This window comes from Nicotiana attenuata, unplaced genomic scaffold (genome assembly GCF_001879085.1).
Source record: "Nicotiana attenuata strain UT unplaced genomic scaffold, NIATTr2, whole genome shotgun sequence".
Lineage (NCBI taxonomy): Eukaryota > Viridiplantae > Streptophyta > Magnoliopsida > Solanales > Solanaceae > Nicotiana > Nicotiana attenuata.
Genome location: NW_017670717.1, coordinates 332197 through 353882, shown reverse-complemented (window position 1 = coordinate 353882; position 21686 = coordinate 332197). Strand labels below are relative to the sequence as shown.

The 21686-nt window shown below is 40.7% G+C and overlaps 1 protein-coding gene and 1 long non-coding RNA gene across 2 annotated transcripts; both read right to left on the bottom strand.

Annotated features, from left to right (window-relative positions):
* Positions 1 to 251: 251 nt before the first annotated feature.
* LOC109242609 lies at positions 252 to 769 on the bottom strand. The gene is made up of 3 exons (XR_002070419.1): positions 646 to 769; positions 490 to 552; positions 252 to 339 (listed from the first exon to the last, which is right to left on the bottom strand). It is a non-coding gene; the product is annotated as an uncharacterized LOC109242609 (long non-coding RNA).
* A 1817-nt stretch (positions 770 to 2586) lies between these two features.
* On the bottom strand, positions 2587 to 3232 carry LOC109242608. The gene is made up of 3 exons (XM_019409444.1): positions 3109 to 3232; positions 2953 to 3015; positions 2587 to 2787 (listed from the first exon to the last, which is right to left on the bottom strand). Exons 1-3 carry the CDS (start codon positions 3199 to 3201, stop codon positions 2617 to 2619), a joined length of 327 nt encoding a protein of 108 aa, XP_019264989.1. The 5' UTR covers positions 3202 to 3232; the 3' UTR covers positions 2587 to 2616.
* Positions 3233 to 21686: the final 18454 nt, after the last annotated feature.

The following is a 21686-nucleotide window of genomic DNA, read 5'->3' as shown; positions in this document are numbered from 1 at the left end:
TCATTCTAAACCCATTAATCCTAGATCTTGGATTCACGTATCTAAGTATGAGATGTGAATCAGTGTCATTTTTGTATCCATGCTATTGTTACAATTTCTAATTACCTACTTAATAATCATATCCGCAAAACAAAAATTCAAGACACAATTCTCTTTCGAAACTAAGAGTTTTTACAGATAGGAACGTATGAGACAACCACAAAAATAGAGATACAAGATATTTTCCAGTTGTATTTTCACCAATGGTATCCCCAAAAATTACCTAAAAGACCCACTTTCTTTCAACACTTGTCACGATCCAGCTAAGTCCGTGTCAGTCATGTCTATGTGACTATGAATCTGGGAAAAAAAAAAGGAAAGAGTTAAATTTAGAAGATTTAGTTTCACTATAACTTCCATTAAATGAGACGCTTAAATTAGATCAGAGCGGTTAGTGTATATCAATTTTCGTTAATGTGTTACTTTAAGAAACAAATTTATGTTCATTACCATGGTCTTTGGCAGAAAGTGCTGTGCAAAAAGGAGCCCACACAAGCACGGGGGCTCCATAACCTAAGCACATCAACGTTTACAAGGGTTAGATATTAAAGAACAAATAGATATAACATATCAATTAAGGAAAAGGCAATGAAGTAAAGATCTTACAATTTGGTGACTCATTGATTCAATTTGGATGAACCCTTCTTCAGGATTCATGTCGTTGGAATTGAATTCCAACATCTTCATCTTCATCGTCATCGTTGTGAGCTCCCTTCATGTATAGCTGCAACCTGAGAATTGATGGATGGGAGAATGATAAAAACATGAGTTTATATAGGACACAAATGGAACCCCATGGTATCTGTTTTCCTTTAGTAATTAAGTTGTTACCAATTTTACTAAATCTGATTTAGTTCCAACTGTAACAAAAATATCAATAGTTCTCTATTTGGTCGAAGTATTAAAAATTGCAATTTTGGTAAGAAGAAAAAGTCATGAATGATGAAACTCAGACGGTTGTTTAAAATGTATCTTATCTTGAATACGGGGTATTATTTATCAATAAGCTAATCCAAGTATTTTATAGGTTTTTTAAATTTTGAGACAAATTGTCACTTGCTTAGATTCCATAGACAGAATAAGCTATATCTAGTGACTTTTCTTTTTAATGCTAGTGTAACTACCCGAACAGTCATTTTGAATTTTAGCACTTCGTTCGGGGTTCGGGACTTTGAGAAGTTTCATATTATGCATTATGACTTGCGTGCACATAGTTGATTTTGACTTTTGAGAGATTCGGAGTTGATTTCAAAGAGTAATTCTTAGTTCCGAAGCTTAAGTTGGAAGAGTTGACCAAGATTTGACTTTTGAGTAAGCACCTCGAAATTAAAATTTGATGGTTTCAATAGGTTTGTATGGTGATTCTGGACTTGAGCGTATGTTCGGATTTGAAATTTGGATGTTCCCAGAAGGTTTTGGCTCTATTTGTCAAAAATTTGACAATTTGAAGAATTGGAGAGCTCACAAGTATGATCAAGTTGATTTGATGGTATCAGGTTCAGATTATTGTTCCAAAAAATTGGAATAGGTTCATTTTGTTAATTGAAACTTGTGTGGCAGCACTATTGGTGGCGGAGGATGAAGAATGATATTGTTAAGTATGTTGCTCGNCGAAAGAGGGCCTACACAAATTGGACTCTTGGGCTTTGTTTTTCTTTGGCAAGTTGTTGCCAACTTTAGCAAATTCTGTTTTATTAAGATATCGGAGTGCGATGAAAGATGAAACTGCATCTTGTGCAGTCTTATCTAACTAAATCTCAACATTCATAAGTATTGCTTAGTCATGTACCCCATCCATGTTCCAACAAAAGAAAAAAGAAGGACAAAACAAAAAATAAAATAAAAAGAGTAAACTTGGAAACGAAGTCGTTATCAATTTTTTTAGGAAAAATTCTTTATTATATAGGGGGAGGAAAAAGGAGAAGGGGAATACTACATTACTAATAGTGTTTAAATCCTCCACTTCAACTGTAAATGGCAAGAAGCTCACTAAGTGAGTTAGTCATCAACCCCCGAAAATAAAATAAACGTGAACCACTCAGTAATCGCAGGATATAATTGACAACACTATTGATTGTCTAATTGATTTTAAGATTTTAATAAGAAAGAAAATTGTAATAAAGCAAATTTTTGAATGAAATTGTCACAAATCAAAACTATATGGCTGTGATCGGCACTTAGTGCTGCTTCGGTATGATCATAGTAGATTGAGGTCGGGTTTTATATGTTCAATTGATCCCATCGTTTTTATATGCCGAACCGATTGTTTTTTTTTTCTTTTTCAAAATGTGTATGTATATGCAGAAAATTAAAATGTATTCTTATAATTAATAAAATGATACTCATTCTAAACCCATTAACCCTAGATCTTGGATTCACGTATCTAAGTATGAGATGTGAATCAGTGTCATTTTCGTATCCATGCTATTGTTACAATTTCTAATTACCTACTTAATAATCAAATCCGCAAAACAAAAATTCAAGACACAATTCTCTTTCGAAACCAAGAGTTTATACAGATAGGAACGTATTAATAAAAGTCAGCATGTAATCACTACTTGTACATAGAATCCCTTTTTAGGTACATAAAGGCGGTGAGACAACCACAAAAATAGAGATACAAGATATTTTCCAGTTGTATTTTTCACCAATGGCATCCCAAAAAATTACCCTAAAAGATCCACTTTCTTTCAACACTTGTCGCGATCCAGCTAAGTCCGTGTCAGTCATGTCTATGTGACTATGGATCTGGGGAAAAAAAAGGAAAGAGTCAAATTTAGAAGATTTAGTTTCACTCTTAACTTCAATCAACATAACTTCCATTAAATGAGACGCTTAAATTAGATCAGAGCGGTTAGTATATATCAATTTTCGTTAATGTGTTACTTTAAGAAACAAATTTATGTTCATTACCATGGTCTTTGGCAGAAAGTGCTGTGCAAAAAGGAGCCCACACAAGCACGGGGGCTCCATAACCTAAGCACATCAACGTTTACAAGGGTTAGATATTAAAGAACAAATAGATATAACATATCAATTAAGGAAAAGGCAATGAAGTAACGATCTTACAATTTGGTGACTCATTGATTCAATTTGGATGAACCCTTCTTCAGGATTCATGTCGTTGGAATTGAATTCCAACATCTTCATCTTCATCGTCATCGTTGTGAGCTCCCTTCATGTATAGCTGCAACCTGAGAATTGATGGATGGGAGAATGATAAAAACATGAGTTTATATAGGACACAAATGGAACCCCATGGTATCTGTTTTCCTTTAGTAATTAAGTTGTTACCAATTTTACTAAATCTGATTTAGTTCCAACTGTAACAAAAATATCAAAAGTTCTCTATTTGGTGAAAGCATTAAAAATTGCAATTTTGGTAAGAAGAAAAAGTCATGAATGATGAAACTCAGACGGTTGTTTAAAATATATCCTATCTTGAATATGGGGTATTATTTATCAATAAGCTAAAAAACTCCATGTATTTTATAGGTTTTTAAAATTTTTTGACCACTTGTCACTTGCTTAGATTCCATGCACAGAATAAGCTATATATAGTGACTTTTTTTTTTTTAATGCTAGTAGTACTAAATTGTAACTACCCGAACAATCGTTTTGAATTTTAGCACTTCGTTCGGGGTTCGGAACTTTGAGAAGTTTCATATTATGCATTATGACTTGTGTGCACATAGTTGATTTTGACTTTTGAGAGGTTCGGAGTTGATTTCAAAGAGTAATTCTTAATTCGGAAGCTTAAGTTGGAAGAGTTGACCAAGATTTGACTTTTGAGTAAGCACCTCGAAATTAAAATTTGATGGTTTCAATAGGTTTGTATGGCGATTCTGGACTTCAGCGTATGTTCGTATTTGAAATTTGGATGTTCCCAGAAGGTTTTGGCTCTATTTGTCAAAAATTTGACAATTTGAAGAATTGGAGAGCTCACAAGTATGATCAAGTTGATTTGATGGTATCAGGTTCAGATTATTGTTCCAAAAATTGGAATAGGTTCATTTTGTTAATTGAAACTTGTGTGGCAGCACTATTGGTGGCGGAGGATGAAGAATGATTTTGTTAAGTATGTTGCTCGGTGTTTGAACTGTCAGTAGGTGAAGTACGGGCATTAGAGACCTGATGGTTTGCTTTAGAGGCTTGATATTCCGGGGTGGAAGTGAGAGCGTATCACGATAACTTTTGTAGTTGGACTTCCACGGACCTTGAGGAAATGTGATGCAGTATGGGTTACTGTGGACATACTGACCAAGTCTGCACATTTCATTCCAGTTGTGACTACCTACTCTTTAGAGCAGCTGACTCGAATTTACATTTGTGAGATTGTTTGCCTTCATGGTGTGCTTGTGTCTATTATCTCATATTAAGGCACCCAAATTATATCACATTTTTGGAGGGCAGTGTAGCGAGAGTTGGGCACTCAGGTCAAGTTGAGTTCAACATTTCATCCCCAGTGGAACGGACAGTTGGAGCGCACTATCCAGATCTTCGAGGACATGTTACGTGCCTGAGTTATTGATTTCAGGGGTTCATGGGATTAGTTTCTACTGTTAGCAAGGTTCGCTTACAATAACAACTATAAGTTGAGTATCAAGATGGCTCCTTATGAGGCCTTATATGGGAGGTGGTGTCGTTCTCCGATTGGTTGGTTTCAGCCTGGGGAGGCTAGGTTGTTGGGCACTAATTTTGTCCTTGATGATTCGCAGAAGGTGAAGTTGATCCAGAAGCGACTTCGTACAACACAGTTCAGGCAGAAGAGTTATGCTTACAGGAGGGCTCGTGATGTTGCATCAATTGTGTGATGAGGTTCGGGAACAAGGGCTAGTTAATCCCTAGGTATATTGGTCCTTTTGACGTGCTTGAGAGAGTTGAAGAGGTGGACTACAGACTTGCCTTACCATATAGTCCATTGGGGATTCACCTAGTATTTCATGTATTTATGCTCCAGAAGTATTATGGTGATCCCTCACATATTTTGGATTTCAGCACGGTACAGTTAAATGGAGATTTGACTTATGATGTGGATCCAGTGGCTATTTTGGATCGATAAACTCGAAAGTTTAGGTCAAATAATATAACATCTATGGAGGTTCATTGGATAGGTCAGCTTATCAGGGAGGCTACTGGGAAGACCGAGCAGGAGATGTGGTATATATATCCTCAGCTTTTCAAGACTCCAGGTATGATTCTAGACCCGTTCGAGGACGAACGTTTGCTTTAGAGGGGTAGAATATAACGAACCGGCCGGTCGTTTTGAGTATTTTAGCCCCGTTCCCCGTGTTTGATGCCTTATATATATGTGTTTGTGGTTACGTGACTTGCTAGGGTGATTGGTTTGGTTCCAAGGAGGTTTCAGAGTAAATTGGGACAGTTAGGCCTAAGGTTGGAAGCTTAAGTTGTACGGGTTGATCGGAATTTTACTTTTGTGTAAACGACTTCGGAATAGTGTTTTGATGATTCCAATAGCTTCGTATGGGGATTTTGGATTTAGGCATATGTCCGAATTTAAATTTGGAGGTCCGTAGGTTGATTTGATGGTTTTCTGCAAAAGTTGGAAATGTTGAAGGCTTGGAAGGTAGATAGGCTCGGCTGGGAGTTGACTTTGTTGATATAAGGTTCGAAATTTGGTTCCGAAGTTGGAATAGGAACGTTGTGTCCTTTGGGATTTGTGTTCAAAACTTAAGGTTATTCCGGGTTGGTTTGATGCGATTCGACATGAGTTTTAGAAATTGGAAGTTCATTAGTTTCATTAGGCTTTAATTGGAGTACGATTCATGATTTTGGTGTTGTTTTATGTGATTTTGAGGCTTCAAGTAGGTTCGTGTTGTGTTTTTGGACTTGTTGGTATATTTGGACAGCGTCCTGGGGGCCCTGGGTATGTTTTGGATTGGTTTCAGCTTGTTTTGGTTTGAGTTGCATTAATAGAAGTGTGTCGGTACTGGTGTCATCACAAATACGGAAGTATGATCATAGATGCGAGTCCACAGATGCGTACAGGTAGTCACAGAAGCGAAGTTGGCTGGAAGAGTAGGAGTCCACAGATGCGAAAGTCTAATAACAAGAGAGGGGCCGCACTTGCGGACGAAGACCTCAGTTGCGGATGCATAGGTGTGCGCTATGGTCCGCAAATGCGGAAGGTCGGAGGCTGAGGGAATCGTAGATGCAATATTGTACCGCACCTACGGAACCGCAGATGCGGTTAAGTGACCGCATATGCAGAATCACTGGAAGAGTTTATATCCGAGGGGTTTGATTATTTTCTTATTTTGGGAGTTGTGGAGCTCGGCTAAGAGTAATATTTGAAAGACTTCTTGCTGTAATTGAAGACGTAAGTCAAATTAAATCACTTTTTATGGTAGATATTGATTACCTATTGATTATTACATCTTGTTTACGTGAATTTAGGTGAAATTTTGGGATTTTAGGCTATGTTATTGGAGAGTGAGATTTGATGATTTGATGGTCGATTTGCGGTTGGAATTGGATGAAACTGGTATGGTTTGACTCATATTTGAATGGATGTTTGAAATTTACAAATTTTGTCGTGTTCTAGAGTACGATCCCCGGGTTGACTTTTTGTGTTTGACTTTGCATATTTGATTCTAGACCTTAGCTTTATTAGTTAGAATTGTTTTCGATGGCTTCTATTGATGTTATTAAATTGTTTTGGTTAGATTTGAGTCGCTCGGAGGTCGATTCGCATGGGAATAGCTTTTTGGAGTACTGATCTTCGCGTTTTGAGGTAACATACTTAAACTTAGATTCGAGGGTAATTATTCCTGAAAACTATGTTATATGAGATGAGTTGGGGTGACACATATTCTAGGTGACGGGCGTGAGGGAGTGCACCAGAGTATTCATGATTCGAGTTGACTTTCGACTATTTTCGGAATTGTTTCGATATCATGTTTTTTTATATTCGTGTTTTCCCTACTCGTTTGATTACATGAGTTATAATTCATGTTAGAAATCATGTTTAGACTATGTGCTTACTTGGTTGAGACATAATGGGCTATTCCTGCTATTTTGAGTTGTTTTCCTTAACTGTATGTATATACCCAGTCATAATTGCTCATTTGCATATCATATCTCAGTCTCTGTGTACTACGTGTTAAATTCATCACATGCTATTTTTTTCCATATGTGACACTGATGGGCTGAGTTCTATGAGGTTGTGAACCCTTGTTACTTGAGAGGTTGTTGACTGATGTGGGCCGTAGAGCTGTGTTGTGCGTAATATTTGGATCAGGTTGTTGATATTTAGATCAGGTTTGTAACGATCCGGCTAGTCATTTTGAGTATTGTAGCCTCGTTTCCCCATTTATGCTTATTCTATGTTCGTTTGTGGTTATGTGACTTGCCGGATAGTTGGTTTGGTTCCGGGGATTTTTCGAATGCATGGACACTTAGTCCTAGGTTGGCAGTCTAGTTGAAGAGTTTATTGGATGTTGACTTGTATGTAATGCCGCCGTAATGGAGTTTTGATGGTACCGATAGCTCCGTATGGTGATTTTGGAATTAGAAGTGTGTCCGGATATTAATTTGGAGGTCCGTAGGTAATTTTAGCTTTAATTGGCGAAAGTTGGAGAAGTTGAAGTTTAGTGTTAAGTTTGACTGACAGTTGACATTATAGTTATCGGGCTCAAATTTTGGTTCCGGAATTGGAATAGGTCTGAATGGTGCATCGCCCTATGCGGCGCGCTTGTGCTATTTTTTATAGAACCAGTATCTATTTCGCACAGGAAAAGGTGTTTTTGTCTGGGTCCTACCCTACTTAGTATAAAATACAAGTCAACGTAATTTTGTTGAACTTTTAACTCATCTTAGACCTTAGGAAGCTAAGGAGGAGTGGAGAAGCAAAAGCAATGGATTTCATCATTCAATCCTCACTCAAGACACGAGTTTGGATCGTTTCATGTTTTCCTTTAATCTAAACATTTTTATGATAAATTGCTCCATATTTATGAGTAGTTCTCTTAAGTTTTGGGGATTTGGTGTCTTGATACTTGTTTGTGGATATTGATTCTAATTTTATGTATTGAAATCGTTTGGGATGTTTTAACTATTGCATCTATATTTACTTGTTCATGTAATCGAGAGAGGCATAACTTGTGATATCTTTGCATTATATTTTGTCGGTTGAAATAATTAAATTCATCTTAGTATCGACAGAGGCTAGTTGAATTGTTGATTAAACTTAGTTAGGGGATAATCGAGAGAGGTTCTCCTAAAGACCAGTCTACTACGAATTCATGCATATCTTCATCGATCTTAAATAGATTCATCTTGTGAGGTTGAGACTAAATCGAGAGAGGAGTTTCTACCAAAACAATTGAATTAATAGCCAAGTGAAGTGATGAGGGTGACTTTTTTTTTTAATTCAGACTTTCTTTGCCTAATAATCCAAGAAAAACTGAATATGACCGTTGGAACGCGCCCCCAACATTGAACTAATTTTATCAACTTTCGATGCCTCTCTGATCAACTCCAGGCAGCTTTCAGCGAGTGGATATCATCAAAATGATCCTCCCTAGTGGTGCGAATCCAGTAGGAGATCCATAAACGTCTTATGCTAACACGCTAGTCAGCCTGAGCCGGCAAACTATTTCGACCACCGGAATTTACAAGGGGAAACCTGCAGTTTTCTTCACGCCACAGGAAGAGGAGCAACTAGCTAATGTTTGTCGATGGACGGTAATCGGACAATTCTCCTCATGGAAAGCCTCTAATTGAAGATATTCGCACGGATTTCAATGCTAGATTTCTGATGAGAGGGTTGTAAAAATAGGGTACTATGATGCCAAGCTCATCTTCATCGATTTTGCAGAAGAGGAGGACTTCAAAGGCTTTTACCATCATAGAGACAAAGTCACCATCCATTGGAATGACTATGAGGCTCATGCGATGGACTAAGGACTTCAAACACGAAGAGGAAACTACTTTAGTTCCTGTTTGGGTTCTTCTTCCTGGGTTTGAAATGGCACCCATACCATTGGGATGCTCTGAAGAGAATAACTCTCCTACATGTACCCTTCTTACCATAGATAAAGCCACTGCAGTTAAGTCTAGGCCCAATTTTGCTAAAGTGAAGATTGAAATAGACTTGGCTATGCAAAGACTTGATTCTGTGTGGGTAGGTAAGAAAGATGAGAATGGTGTTGGGGTGGTGGTTTTTGGCAGAAGGTGGAGTATGCTTTTATTTTTGATTATTGCTTCAAATGTATGCATCAGGTCCTCTGAGGATGTGTGCTATTCCGAGAACAACAAGGTTCAACAGACCAAATCGGATAAAAAAGCGCAGCCGTATAAATAGAAATATTGATATGGCACAGGGTATAGAGCAACCTAAATATGGGAATGATAATACTTCTAATTTCTATGTTAAGGACAATGCTAATGTGATGAAGCCACATCATGTGCATTTGAATGCAAAGCCTTCCCTTAATATTACAAGGGACTCTGTTGTGGGCATATAAATAGCTAATAATAGGTGCTAATATTTCTAAGTGTCACAGGCGTGTTTTATGTCACACAAAAATAGACCCGCGCGGCAGCCAAGTCTCAACTTGACTTCAGCCTGTTCCAACACATAGCCAAAATTTCAGTAACTTTGGACATAGAATATTTTAGGCAGCTTTTCAACGTATTAAGTTAGGACTGATTTTAGGCAACGAAAAATAGGTAAAGGGACAGAAAATATAGATGAACACAAGGCACAGTATACAGGAAACTCTTATCCCAACTTTGTATTTAACTCGAGCATAAAAAGAAACTCAAACTCGAAGTACAATACCGTGTACAATGAAGATCACTCTTGACCCGCACAAGACTAATCTTATCCTTAGGTTGTTTTCACTCTTGAAAACCAGACTTAGGACTCCTTCCTAACTCAATTGTGTACTATTACACGTTTTTCCCTCATCCCACAAAGAGAAAGGATGCTGTCCATTTATAACACATGAACTAGCCCCATTTTCTTACAATAGTTGCCTTAGACTTAGACATTTGTCCCAAATTACCCACTATTTTAGCCTAATTGTACATGACAACCCGCAACTACCAGGATCATGTAAATTATGGCTAATAATAATGAAAAACATAGCCTTAAAACGTGCTAACACTCCTGCCAGCATTTTAGCAAAGCTCAACTGCTGCACATGTGCACAGCATGTGTCATAACCGCCCTTGACTTAGTCAATATGAAGCTTGGTGCCCATTTTCGTGCCTTGACTTGAATCAGCCACCAATGCCATTGTATCCAGCTGCATTGTGCCACATTTTGCCTATGCCATTGCCCACGAACATGGCCCTTCGCCGCGCCCCAATGCCATAACAAGTCTGTCCCGCGCACTGCCTTCCGTTGCACTTTAGCATGCCTTTGCCATTCTGCTTTTGCCTTGCCTTAGCATCACTGCCTCATGCCTTGATTCCTTTGCCATGATCAAGTGTACCCTCAGCCTGCAACTCATTGCCAAACCCTTGCCAAGCTTCCTCGCCTCCGTCAAAGCCTTGGCCATCACTTGCCCGTTTCCCTTTTGGACTTGGTGCTACTTCGTGCACCTTCCTTTGCAGCACTCTTGCTGCCTCATGACAACACTCTTGTTTTCAAGTCGATCTCACAATGGCAGAGGTCTAACAAACCACCCACACACTTTGAAACTCGACGTCCTCGTCGAGGCTAGCTCAATTTATGAGTCCTAAGGGTTGACAAGCAACGCCCCTTGGCCTCCCTTCTCTTCAGCTACACTTGCATTCACTCTAGCCACTTGTTTGTCGCTGGTCATTGCCTCTAATGCAGCCTTCTTATCCGCGACAGTCATAGCATTTAACACTGCCTTCTTCGGGCAGTCCCTTGCTCTATGTGGCCCATCACAAAGGAAACAACCACTGAATTTGCTGCCATTCCCCTTGCTCTTTGAAGTTCCAGCCTTATGCTTTCCCTTCCCCTTGTCTTCATTTGCATTGTTGATTTCACATTTCTTCCACTCCTTAGCCTTGTCCTTCTTTCTGTCGTTCGACTTTGGAAAAGAAATCTCATCACTTAAGTGAAAATCGCCCAATGTATCAGCCGCAGCCACAACAGTTGCGAGGTTTTGAATATTCTGCCTTCGCAACTCCAATTGTGCCCATTGTTGCAGCCCGCTCATGAAGTTGTGCAACTTGTCTTCTTCCGATATGTTGCTGATGCTCAACATCAAAGAAGTGAACTCTTTCACATATGCTCTAACTGATCCGGTTTGTTTCAACTTTTTCAGTTTGTCCCTAGCAATCTGAGACGTATTGCTAGGAAGGAACTGATCCTTCAATTCCTTATTAAGCCGCTCCCATGACTCAATCTTTGGTCTGCCCAAACTTTCATCTTCAGCCACACGAGTGCGCCACCATAACTTAGCATCTTCACTCAAATACATGCTAGTCAAGGTTACTTTCTCCTTCTCATCTTGCACACGAATAGCATGAAAGTATTGCTCTATATCCCAAAGAAAATTCTCCAATTCACGTGCACTCCTTGCACCACCAAATGCCTTAGGTTCAGGAATTTTCATCTTAAGACGTTCAGCACCACATTGAAGAGCATCCTCGCCCACAGCACATCGCAGTACCACTGTCTCGGCTTTCAGATCTGCGTTCTCTTGACTTTGCCTTGCCAATTCTGCCTCAAGGTAGGCAAGCCTTGTCACGAGAGACTGAATTTCTTCACCTTCAGGAACATTTCCCACCAATGCCTACAATTTCGTTAGCCTTTCCCGCGGTTCTTTGTTACCACTAGCCATATTCTCAAACAAACCATGAAATCTGCCACTGCACGTCGTGTCTCCATCACGAACCTGTTCCGCTCTGATACCAGTTGTCACAGGCATATTTTATGTCACAAAAAAATAGCCTGCGCGGCAGCTAAGTGTCAACTTGATTTCAGCCTGCTCCAACACATAGCCGAAATTTCAGTAACTTTGGACTTAGAATATTTTAGGCAGCTTTTCAACGTAGTAAGTTAGGACTGATTTTAGGCAACGAAAAATAGGTAAAGGGACAGAAAATATAGATGAACACAAGGCACAAAATATAGGAAATTCTTTTTCTAACTTTGTATTTAACTCGGGCGTACAAAGAAACTCAAACTCGAAGTACAATGCCTTGTACAATGAAGATCACACTTGGCCCTCACAAGACTACTCTTAGCCTTAGGTTGTTCTCACTCTTGAAAACCAGACTTAGGACTCCTTCCTAACTCAATTGTGTACTCTTACACGTTTTTCCCTCATCCCACAAAGAGAAAGGGTGTTGTCCATTTATAACACATGAACCAGCCCCATTTTCTTACAATAGTTGCGTTAGACTTAGACACTTGTCCCACATTGCCCACTATTTTAGCCTAATTGTAGTTGACAACCCCCAACTACTAGGATCATGTAAATCATGGCTAATAATAATGGAAAACATGGCCTTAAAACATGCTAACACTCCTGCCAGTATTTTAGCAAAGCTCAATTGCTGCCCATGTGCACAGCATATGCCGTAACCGCCCTTGACTTAGTCAATCTGAAGCTTGGTGCCCATTTTCGTTCCTTGACTTGAATCAGTCGCCAATGCCATTGTATCCAGCTGCATTGCGCCACATTTTGCCTATGCCATTGCCCATGAACATGGCCCTTCGACGTGCCTCAATGCCATGACAAGTCTGTCCCGCGCACTGCCTTTCGTTGCACTTTAGCCTGCCTTTGCCATTCCGTTGTGCCTTGCCTTGGCATCACTGCCTCATGCCTTGATGCCTTTGCCATGATCAAGTGTCACCCTCAGCTCGCAACTCATTTTCAAGCCCTTGCCAAGTTGCCTCGCCTCCGTCAAAGCCTTGGCCATCACATGCCCGTTTCCCTCTTTGACTTGGTGCTACTTCGTGCACCTGCCTTTGCAACACTCTTGTTGCCTCATGACAACACTCTTGTTGTCAAGTCGAGCTCAAAATGGTGGAGGTCTAACATTAAGGAACCTAAAAGGACTCTAGAACCACATAATAAAAATCCAATTGACAGGAAGGCTATTTCTAAGAGACAGAGAATACAAAATGGTCTTAGAACCAAAACAAATGATATGGGTGTGTCGCGCCCCCTTTATCTCGCGAAATCGGGTTTCGACATTTTTGGGACAACTCCTTTCCTTTTAAAATTGGGTAAGGGATTTGAAGAGTCGCCACCTAACGGATTGAGGTGCGTTAGGGCACCTAACCAAATAACTCATGAAACCAAATAACTCATGAAATATTAGGCTCTACTCGACCCGTGTACCCAACTCACGCTGCACTGCCCTCCAGAAATGCGAGGTAAATTGTGTACCTCGGTCAGAAATGATAGACACGGGCACACCATGAAAACGAACGATCTCACGGATATAGATCTTTGCCAACCGCTCTGAAGAATAGGAAACCGCCACAGGAATTAAATGCACCGACTTAGTCAGCCTATCCACAATAACCCATACTGCATCGAACTTCCTTTGAATCCGTGAGAGTTCAACAACGAAATCCGTAGTGATATGCTCCCACTTCCACTCAGGAATCTCAATCTTTTGAAGCAAACTACCAGGTCTCTGATGCTTGTACTTTACCTGCTGAAAATTCAAACACCGCGCTACATATGGAAAAATATCCTTATTCATCCTCCTTCACCAATAATGCTGCCGCAAGTCCTGATACATCTTGGCGGCACCCGGATGAATAGAATACATGGAACTATGGGCCTCCTCTAGAATCAACTCATGAATTCCATCCACATAGGCACACAAACTCGACCTTGCATCCTCAAGACTCCGTCATCTCCAACTGTAACCTGCTTGGCATCTCTGTGCCGCACTATGTCCCTAAGGACAAGCAAATGAGGATCATCATACTGCCGATCTATGATACGCTCAAATAATGAAGACCGAGCGACTGTACAAGCTAGAACACGGCTGGGCTCAGAAACATCCAACCTCACGAACTGATTGGCCAAAGACTGAACATCCAAAGCAAGCGGTCTCTCACTGACTGGAGTATACGAAAGGCTACCCATACTAGGCGACTTCCTACTTAAAGCATCGGCCACCACGTTGGCCTTCCCAGGATGATACAAGATGATGATATCATATTCATTCAATAGCTCCAACCACCTTATCTGCCCCAAATTGGGCTCCTTCTGCTTGAACAAATACTGCAAACTCTTATGATCCGTGAACACCTCACACGACACGCCATATAAATAATGCCTCCAAATCATCAGCACGTGAACAATGGCTGCTAGCTCCAAGTCATTAACTGGATAATTCTTCTCGTGAACCTTCAAATTCCGAAAAGCATATGCAATAGCCTTAACATTTTGCATCAACACTACACCCAGTCCAATACGAGATGCATCACAATATACCGTATATGGCCCTGAACCTATGAGAAACACCAACACCGTGCCATAGTTAAAGCTGTCTTGAGCTTCTGAAAACTCGCCTCACACTCGTTCGACCACCGGAAGGGGGCACCTTTCTGTGTCAACCTGTTCATTGAGGCTGCTATGGATGAAAGCCCCTCCACAAACCGATGGTAATAACCCGCCAAACCCAAGAAACTCCAGATCTCTGCAGCTGATGTAGGTCTAGGCCAGTCCTTGACTAGCTCAATCTTCTTAGGATCCACACGAATACCCTCTGCTGATACAAAGTGACCCAAGAAAGCAACTCAACTCAACCAAAACTCACATTTCGGAAACTTAGAATATAACTGGCTATCTCTCAGAGTCTGAAGAACGATCTGAAGATGCTGCTTATGCTCCTCTCGGCTGCGGGAGTAGATCAAGATATCATCAATGAAAACAATCACAAAGGAATCCAGATAGGTCTTGAACACCCAGTTCATTAAATCCATGAATAATGTTGTAGGGGAATTTGTCAACCCAAATGACATCACTAGAAACTCGTAATGCCCGTACAGAGTGCGAAAAGCTATCTTAGGGACATCGGATGCCCTAATCCTCAACTGATGGTAGCCTGATCTCAATTCAATCTTCGAAAACACCTTGGGACCCTGAAGTTGATCAAATAAGTCATCAATCCTTCGCAATGGATACTTGTTCTTGATGGTGACTTTGTTCAACTGCCGATAATCTATACACATCCTCATCGATCCATCCTTCTTATTAACAAACAACACCGGTGCACCCTAGGGCGAGACACTAGGTCTAATAAATCCCTTATCAAGCAAATCTTGCAACTTTTCCTTCAATTCTTTCAATTTTGGCGGGCCATGCGGTACGGCAGAATAGAAATGGGCTGAGTGCCCAGAGCCAAATCATTGCAAAATTCAATATCCCTGTCGAGTGGAATCCCCAACAGGTCTACAGGAAAAACCTCTGTGAACTCCCGAACAATTGGCACAGAATCTATAGAAGGAACCTCAGCACTAGATACACGAACATAAGCCAAATAAGCCAAACACCCCTTCTCGACCATACGCCGAGCCTTCAGATAAGAAATAACCCTGCTGGTAGAATGACCAGGAGTCCCTCTCCACTCTAATCGAGGCAACCCTGGAAATGCTAAGGTCACAGTCTTGGCGTGATAGTCCAATATAGCATGATAAGGTGACAGCCAATCCATTCCTAAAATGACATCGAAATCAACCATATCGAGAAGTAGGAGATCTATGCTGGTCTCAAGACCCCCAATAACAACCACACACGAACAATAGACACGATCTAAAACAATAGAATCCCCCATAGGTGTGGACACATACGCGGGAGAACTCAAAGAATCACGAGGCACAACCAAATATAAAGCAAAATAAGATGACACATAGGAGTATGTAGACCTTGGATCAAATAGAATTGAAGCATCTCTACTACAAACCAAAATAGTACCTGTGATAACTGCATCGGAGGGCTTAGCCTCAGGCCTGGCTGGGAAAGCATAACATTGGGGCTGTGCCCCACTACCCTGAACCATATCCCTGGGATGACGTCCTGCTGGCTGGCCTTCACCTCTAGCGACCTGGCCTCCACCTCTAACGGACTGACCTCCACCTCTAGCGGGCTGACCCCTACCTCTGGCTCCCTGACCCCTACCTCTAACTGGCTGGGTAGACTGTACCAGAATCATGGCATGAGAACTCTGCTGCTGTGAATGAACACCCACTAATCTCCGACAGGTCCTTCGGACATGCCCATACTCACCATACTCAAAACATCCATCTGAATACTGCGGCTGAGGAAACTGAGACTGACCCTAACGGGCCGGCTGACCGCGATAATAGATCTAAAGAGGAGCTGCTCTAATGGGAGCTAGCGGTGCACTATAAGTTGGTGTCTTGAAGGAGGTACATAAGGACCACGACCCCCTGAAGCTCCATGGGATGCCTGAAGTGCTGAATGAAACGGCCTGGGGATGATGGCCTTTACCAAAAGTACCTCGACCTCCAGAAGAGGCCCCAATGAATCCACCAGAGTGGCGAGGTCTCTTGTCAGACCCCTGACCACTCCCCTTGAGCTAAAACCATCTCAACTCGTCTAGGCACATTGGCTGCATCTTGAAAAGAAATCTAACTCCCTATCTCCTTAGCCATCTGCAATCGGATAGGCTGAGCAAGTCCCTCAATAAACCTCCTCACCCTCTCTTACTCGGTGGGGAGTATAAGAAGAGCATGACGGGCCAAATCAACAAATCTGGTCTCATACTGGGTGACGGTCATAGAACCCAGCTGAAGGCGCTCAAACTACCTCTGATAGTCCTCTCTCTGTGTGATAGGAAGATACTTATCCAAGAATAGCTGAGAGGACTGGTCCCAAGTGAGAGCTGAGGATCAAGCTGGTCTGGCCAAACAATAATTCCTCCACCATTTCTTGGCAGAACCTGACAGACGTAAAGCAGCAAAGTCGATCCCATTGGTCTTAACTATCCCCATGTTCTGTAACACCTCGTGACAACTGTCCAAATAGTCCTAGGGATCCTATGAAGATGTACCGCCATAGGTAGTAGTTAAAAGCTTGGTAAACCTGTCCAATCTCTACAAGGCATCATATGACATAGCTGATCCATCACCGGTCTGTGCTACAACACCCGGCGGAACTACCACAACTGGCTGAGCTGCTAGAGTCTGAAACTGGGGAGCCATATGCTATGAAGTGTGAGTAGCGGGAGTTTGTGCTCCTCCCCCAGCCCGAGAGACGGCTGGTGCTACAGGAAGTATGCCGGCTTGAGTAACACTCTCCATAAGGCCCACTAATCGGTCCAAAGCATCATGAAGTACCAGGGTAGCGATGAACCCCTCCAGAACCTGAGCTGGCCCTGCTGGAACGGTCTGGGCCGGAACCTCATCATCATACTCTACCTGAGGCTCCGCCGATGGTGCTGCAGCTCAAGCTCTGGGCTGAGCCCTGCCCCTGCCCTTGCCTCGGCCTTTAGCACGGCCTTGTCCTCTGCCCCGTGTAGGAGCTATCACTGGGGCCTCGGGCTGCTAATCAGCTGATGAAGCAGTACGTGTTCTCGCCATCTGCGAAAGAACAGAGTAGAGAAATCAATTAGCATTGAGAGATCAAACCGCACGACAGAGATGAATAGAAGTGAAATTGTTCCTAAATCTGTAGTCTCCGGGGGATAAGCACAGACGTCTCCGTACCGATCCTTCAGACTCTACCAAGCTTGTCCGTGAATTGTGAGACATAGGCAACCTAGTGCTCTGATACCAACTTGTCACGACCCGAATTTCCGATGTCGGGACCGTGATGGCGTCTAACATCGCACTCGCTAGGCAAGCCAATGTTAGAGTTATAATAACCTATTTCATTTACTTGTTATAATTCAAACTGAACAAAGCTAAATCAACAAAATTAAACGCGAATGAACATATATAACTGGTCATCTTTATACTAGTAACAGAAAAAAAACTGAAATAGTCACCACCTAGAAACTGGTGTGTCAACTAACAAACTTTCTACAGATTACTACAAATACTGGTCAGAAAGAAAAGAATACATCAATCTCGAAAGTAAATAAAATAGAAATACAGAATGTAGGAGGGGACGCCAGGGCCTGCGGATGCCTGCAGGACTACCTTGGGTCTCCTGACTGAAGTATAAGCAGCCGACCTCTCGATCAGCCACTACCAGCTCCAAAATCTGCACAGAAAGTGCAGAGTGCAGTATCAGTACAACCGACCCCGTGTACTAGTAAGTGCCAAGCCTAACCTCGACGAAGTAGTGACCAGGCTACGACGAGACATAAACAATATATCCTGCAATAATTTATAATAAAGCGAGAAGAAAATACGGAATGAAATAGAACAGAAACTTGCATTAAATAAATACAGAACCTAGTCTTTCTACCATTAATCAGCTATAAAAAATCCTTAAGCGAGTTTCAACAACACAATAATGAATCTCAGCAGAAGTCAGAAATCCCTAATCCCTCGAGTCAAGGTTAGACAAAAAACTTACCTCAAGCCGACGGGTATTTCAAAGCTTAAAGACTGCTTTACCTCTCAATTCCACCTCCAATCCACTCGTATCTAATCATAATTAACTTAATAGCATCAATTAACGCTAAAGAAACCAATTCCAATGCATAATTATAGATTTCCCAACATTTCCCCAAAAAGTCAAAAATCAACCCCGGGCCCGCTTGGTCAAAACCCAAAATTCGGACCACAACCCGATTACCCAGTCACACCGAGCCCGTATATACAATTGATTTTGGAATCCGACCTCAAATTGAGGTTCAAATCCCCACATTTCGAAATTCCCAAGTTCTACCCAAAAACACCCAATTCCACCATGAAAAACCCTAGATTCTAGGATGAAATCTTGTAAAAAGATGAAATAGATTGAAAGAAATAAGTTAAGAATCATTTACCTATGATTTGGGGAAGAACTTGCCCTAGGAAAATCGCCTCTTGAAGTTTAGGTTTAGAAAAATGGGAGAATGAATGAAAAATCTCGTCTAAGCCCCTTTTACTCAGCTGCAGATGTCGCAGTTATGACCCGAGCTTCGCAAATGTGAAGCTCGCAAATGAGAAGAATCCATCGCAAATGCAACGCCCTTCATAGTCCTGCTGCCATCGCAAATCCGAAGAAAGTGTTGCATTTGCGAACACCGTTCATCGCAAATGCGAGTAGAAGATCGCATTTGCGACATACCCCTTCCCAGACTCCCTTCACAATTGTGAAGATCTGTTTGCATTTGCGAACTCTGCTGGCCCAGGCCTTCTTCACAATTGCGATAAAGACCTCGCAATTTCCATGCCTGTTTTGCTCGCATTTGGGAAGCCTGATCTCGCAATTGCGAGGCCTGCAACACAGCTGAAGCATACCAGCTGTTTTTCTAAGTTCCAATTCACTCATACGAACTCGCTCATGCGATCAAATTGCTAAAATAACACCTAGAACTATGAATTCAACACCAAAACACATGAAATTTTCAAGATAGTTTCAAAGCTTCTATTTTCTCAACCAAAGGTACGAATCACGACAAATCAATTCTGTTTTTCACGAAATTTCACAGATAAGGTTTAAATATCATAACAGACTTGTACCAGGCTCCGGAACCAAAATACGGGCCCGATACCAACAATGTCAAATCTTCTAAATTATCACATTTTCAGGCTTATCAATTTTCTTCAAAAATTCATTTCTCGGGATAGGGACCTCGGAATTCGATTCTGGGCATACGCCCAGGTCCCATTTTTTACTACGGACCCTCCGGGACCGTCGGAAATGGGTCCGGGTCCGTTTACCTAAAACGTTGACCGAAGTCAATAAAAATCATCATTTAATAAACTTTTCACATATGGACATTCCGGATACACGCCCGGACTACTCATGCAAATTGAGGAGAGATAAAATGAGATTTTCAAGGCCTCGAAACACGGAATCAGATTCCAAAACAGAAGATGACCCTTTGGGCCATTACATGCTCGTAGCTAACAGAATTTCTTGATAATCCGTTGCTAGTCCATCGCTAAATTAGATTAGCGAAGCATTTTTTTATTTAGCTACAGAATTTGTCCGTCGCTAAAACCTAATTTTTTTAGTAGTGCTCTGGACGCATGATGTATTACACATTATGGAAATGTTAAAATCTTGGAGTAATTCAGGTTTGTTTTTTGAGGTGGAGTAATCAATCTTGGAGTAATCAATTTACAGAATCAATCCAAGTGTGGAACAAGAACACTTTTGGAAATATCTTTAAGAGAAAAAGAAAATTGCTAGCAAGAATAGGTGGAATTCAACCATCTATCCATTTCCCCACTAGCCAGTTTTTACAAGATCTAGAAAATACACTTACTAAGGAGTTTAATTATATTCTCCAATTGGAAGAGGCTTTCTGGAAATTAAAATCACGAATAAATTGGTTAAATGATGGTGACGCTAATACCAAATTTTTTCACCTAACAACTTTAAATAGACGTCGTAATAATCGTATAACTGCTATTCAGGACTTAGGTGGAAATTGAATTACAGACCCTCATCAAATTAGAGATGACATTACTAATTACTATTGCCATCTCTTTACTACTCAACAAATTATGTCTAACCCTCTCTCATTTGTACACCCCACTAATGTTCTTACCTCTACGGAGCAATTTAGTTTAAATAGGCCTTTAGAGGATTCTGTAATCTTAAATGCCTTACACTCTTTTCAACCTTTTAAGGCGCCGGGCCCTGATGGTTTACACCCGGGGTTTTATCAAAAATACTGGCACATTATAGGAAACTCTGTCAAATATTTTTGTCATAAGGTTTTTCTGGATTCTAAGGTAGACCCTATTATTAATACAACTTTTATTTGCTTAATTCCTAAAAAACAGAATGCTGCTACAATAGCTCAATACAGACCTATTAGCCTCTGCAATACCATTTATAAGATTATTACAAAAATTATTGTTAAAAGAATTAAACCTGTTCTAGATCATATCATTAACCAAACACAATCTAGTTTTTAGAAAAATAGACGTGCGACTGACAATACAATTATAGTTCAAGAACTTATCACTAGATTTAACAAAATGAAAGGTAGGCATTCTCATATGTTACTCAAGTTGGACCTTGAAAAAGCATTTGATAAACTGGAATGGTCTTTCATTTATACCACCTTACACTCTCTAAATTTTCCTACAAAATTTATCCAGCTAATCATGTCTTGTATTACCTCTACCTCTACAGCCATTTTAATCAATGGTTCTCCTACTGACTATTTTACTCCTACTAGGGGTATTAGACAGGGGGATCCTCTATCGCCTTATATTTTTATACTTTGTTTAGAAATGCTGTCAAGGAAAATAAACTCAGAGGTTGACTATCATATCTGGCATCCAATTTCAATTGGAAAAAGAGGACCACAATTATCACATCTTTTTTTCGCAGATGATATTATTTTAATTTCAAAAGTCACAACTACATCATGTCAATCCATTGTCCATACTATTAACTATTTTACTAAACACTCCGGGCAAACGATTAACTTTGAAAAATCCAGAATTTTCTTCTCTAAAAATTGTCATACTACTTTAAAGGTTGAATTGCAGCATACCTTTAATATAAGGGCAAGCACACATTTTGGTAAGTACCTAGGGTTTCCTATTTTTCGCTCAAGACCCACTAAGGCTGACTTTCAATTCATAATTG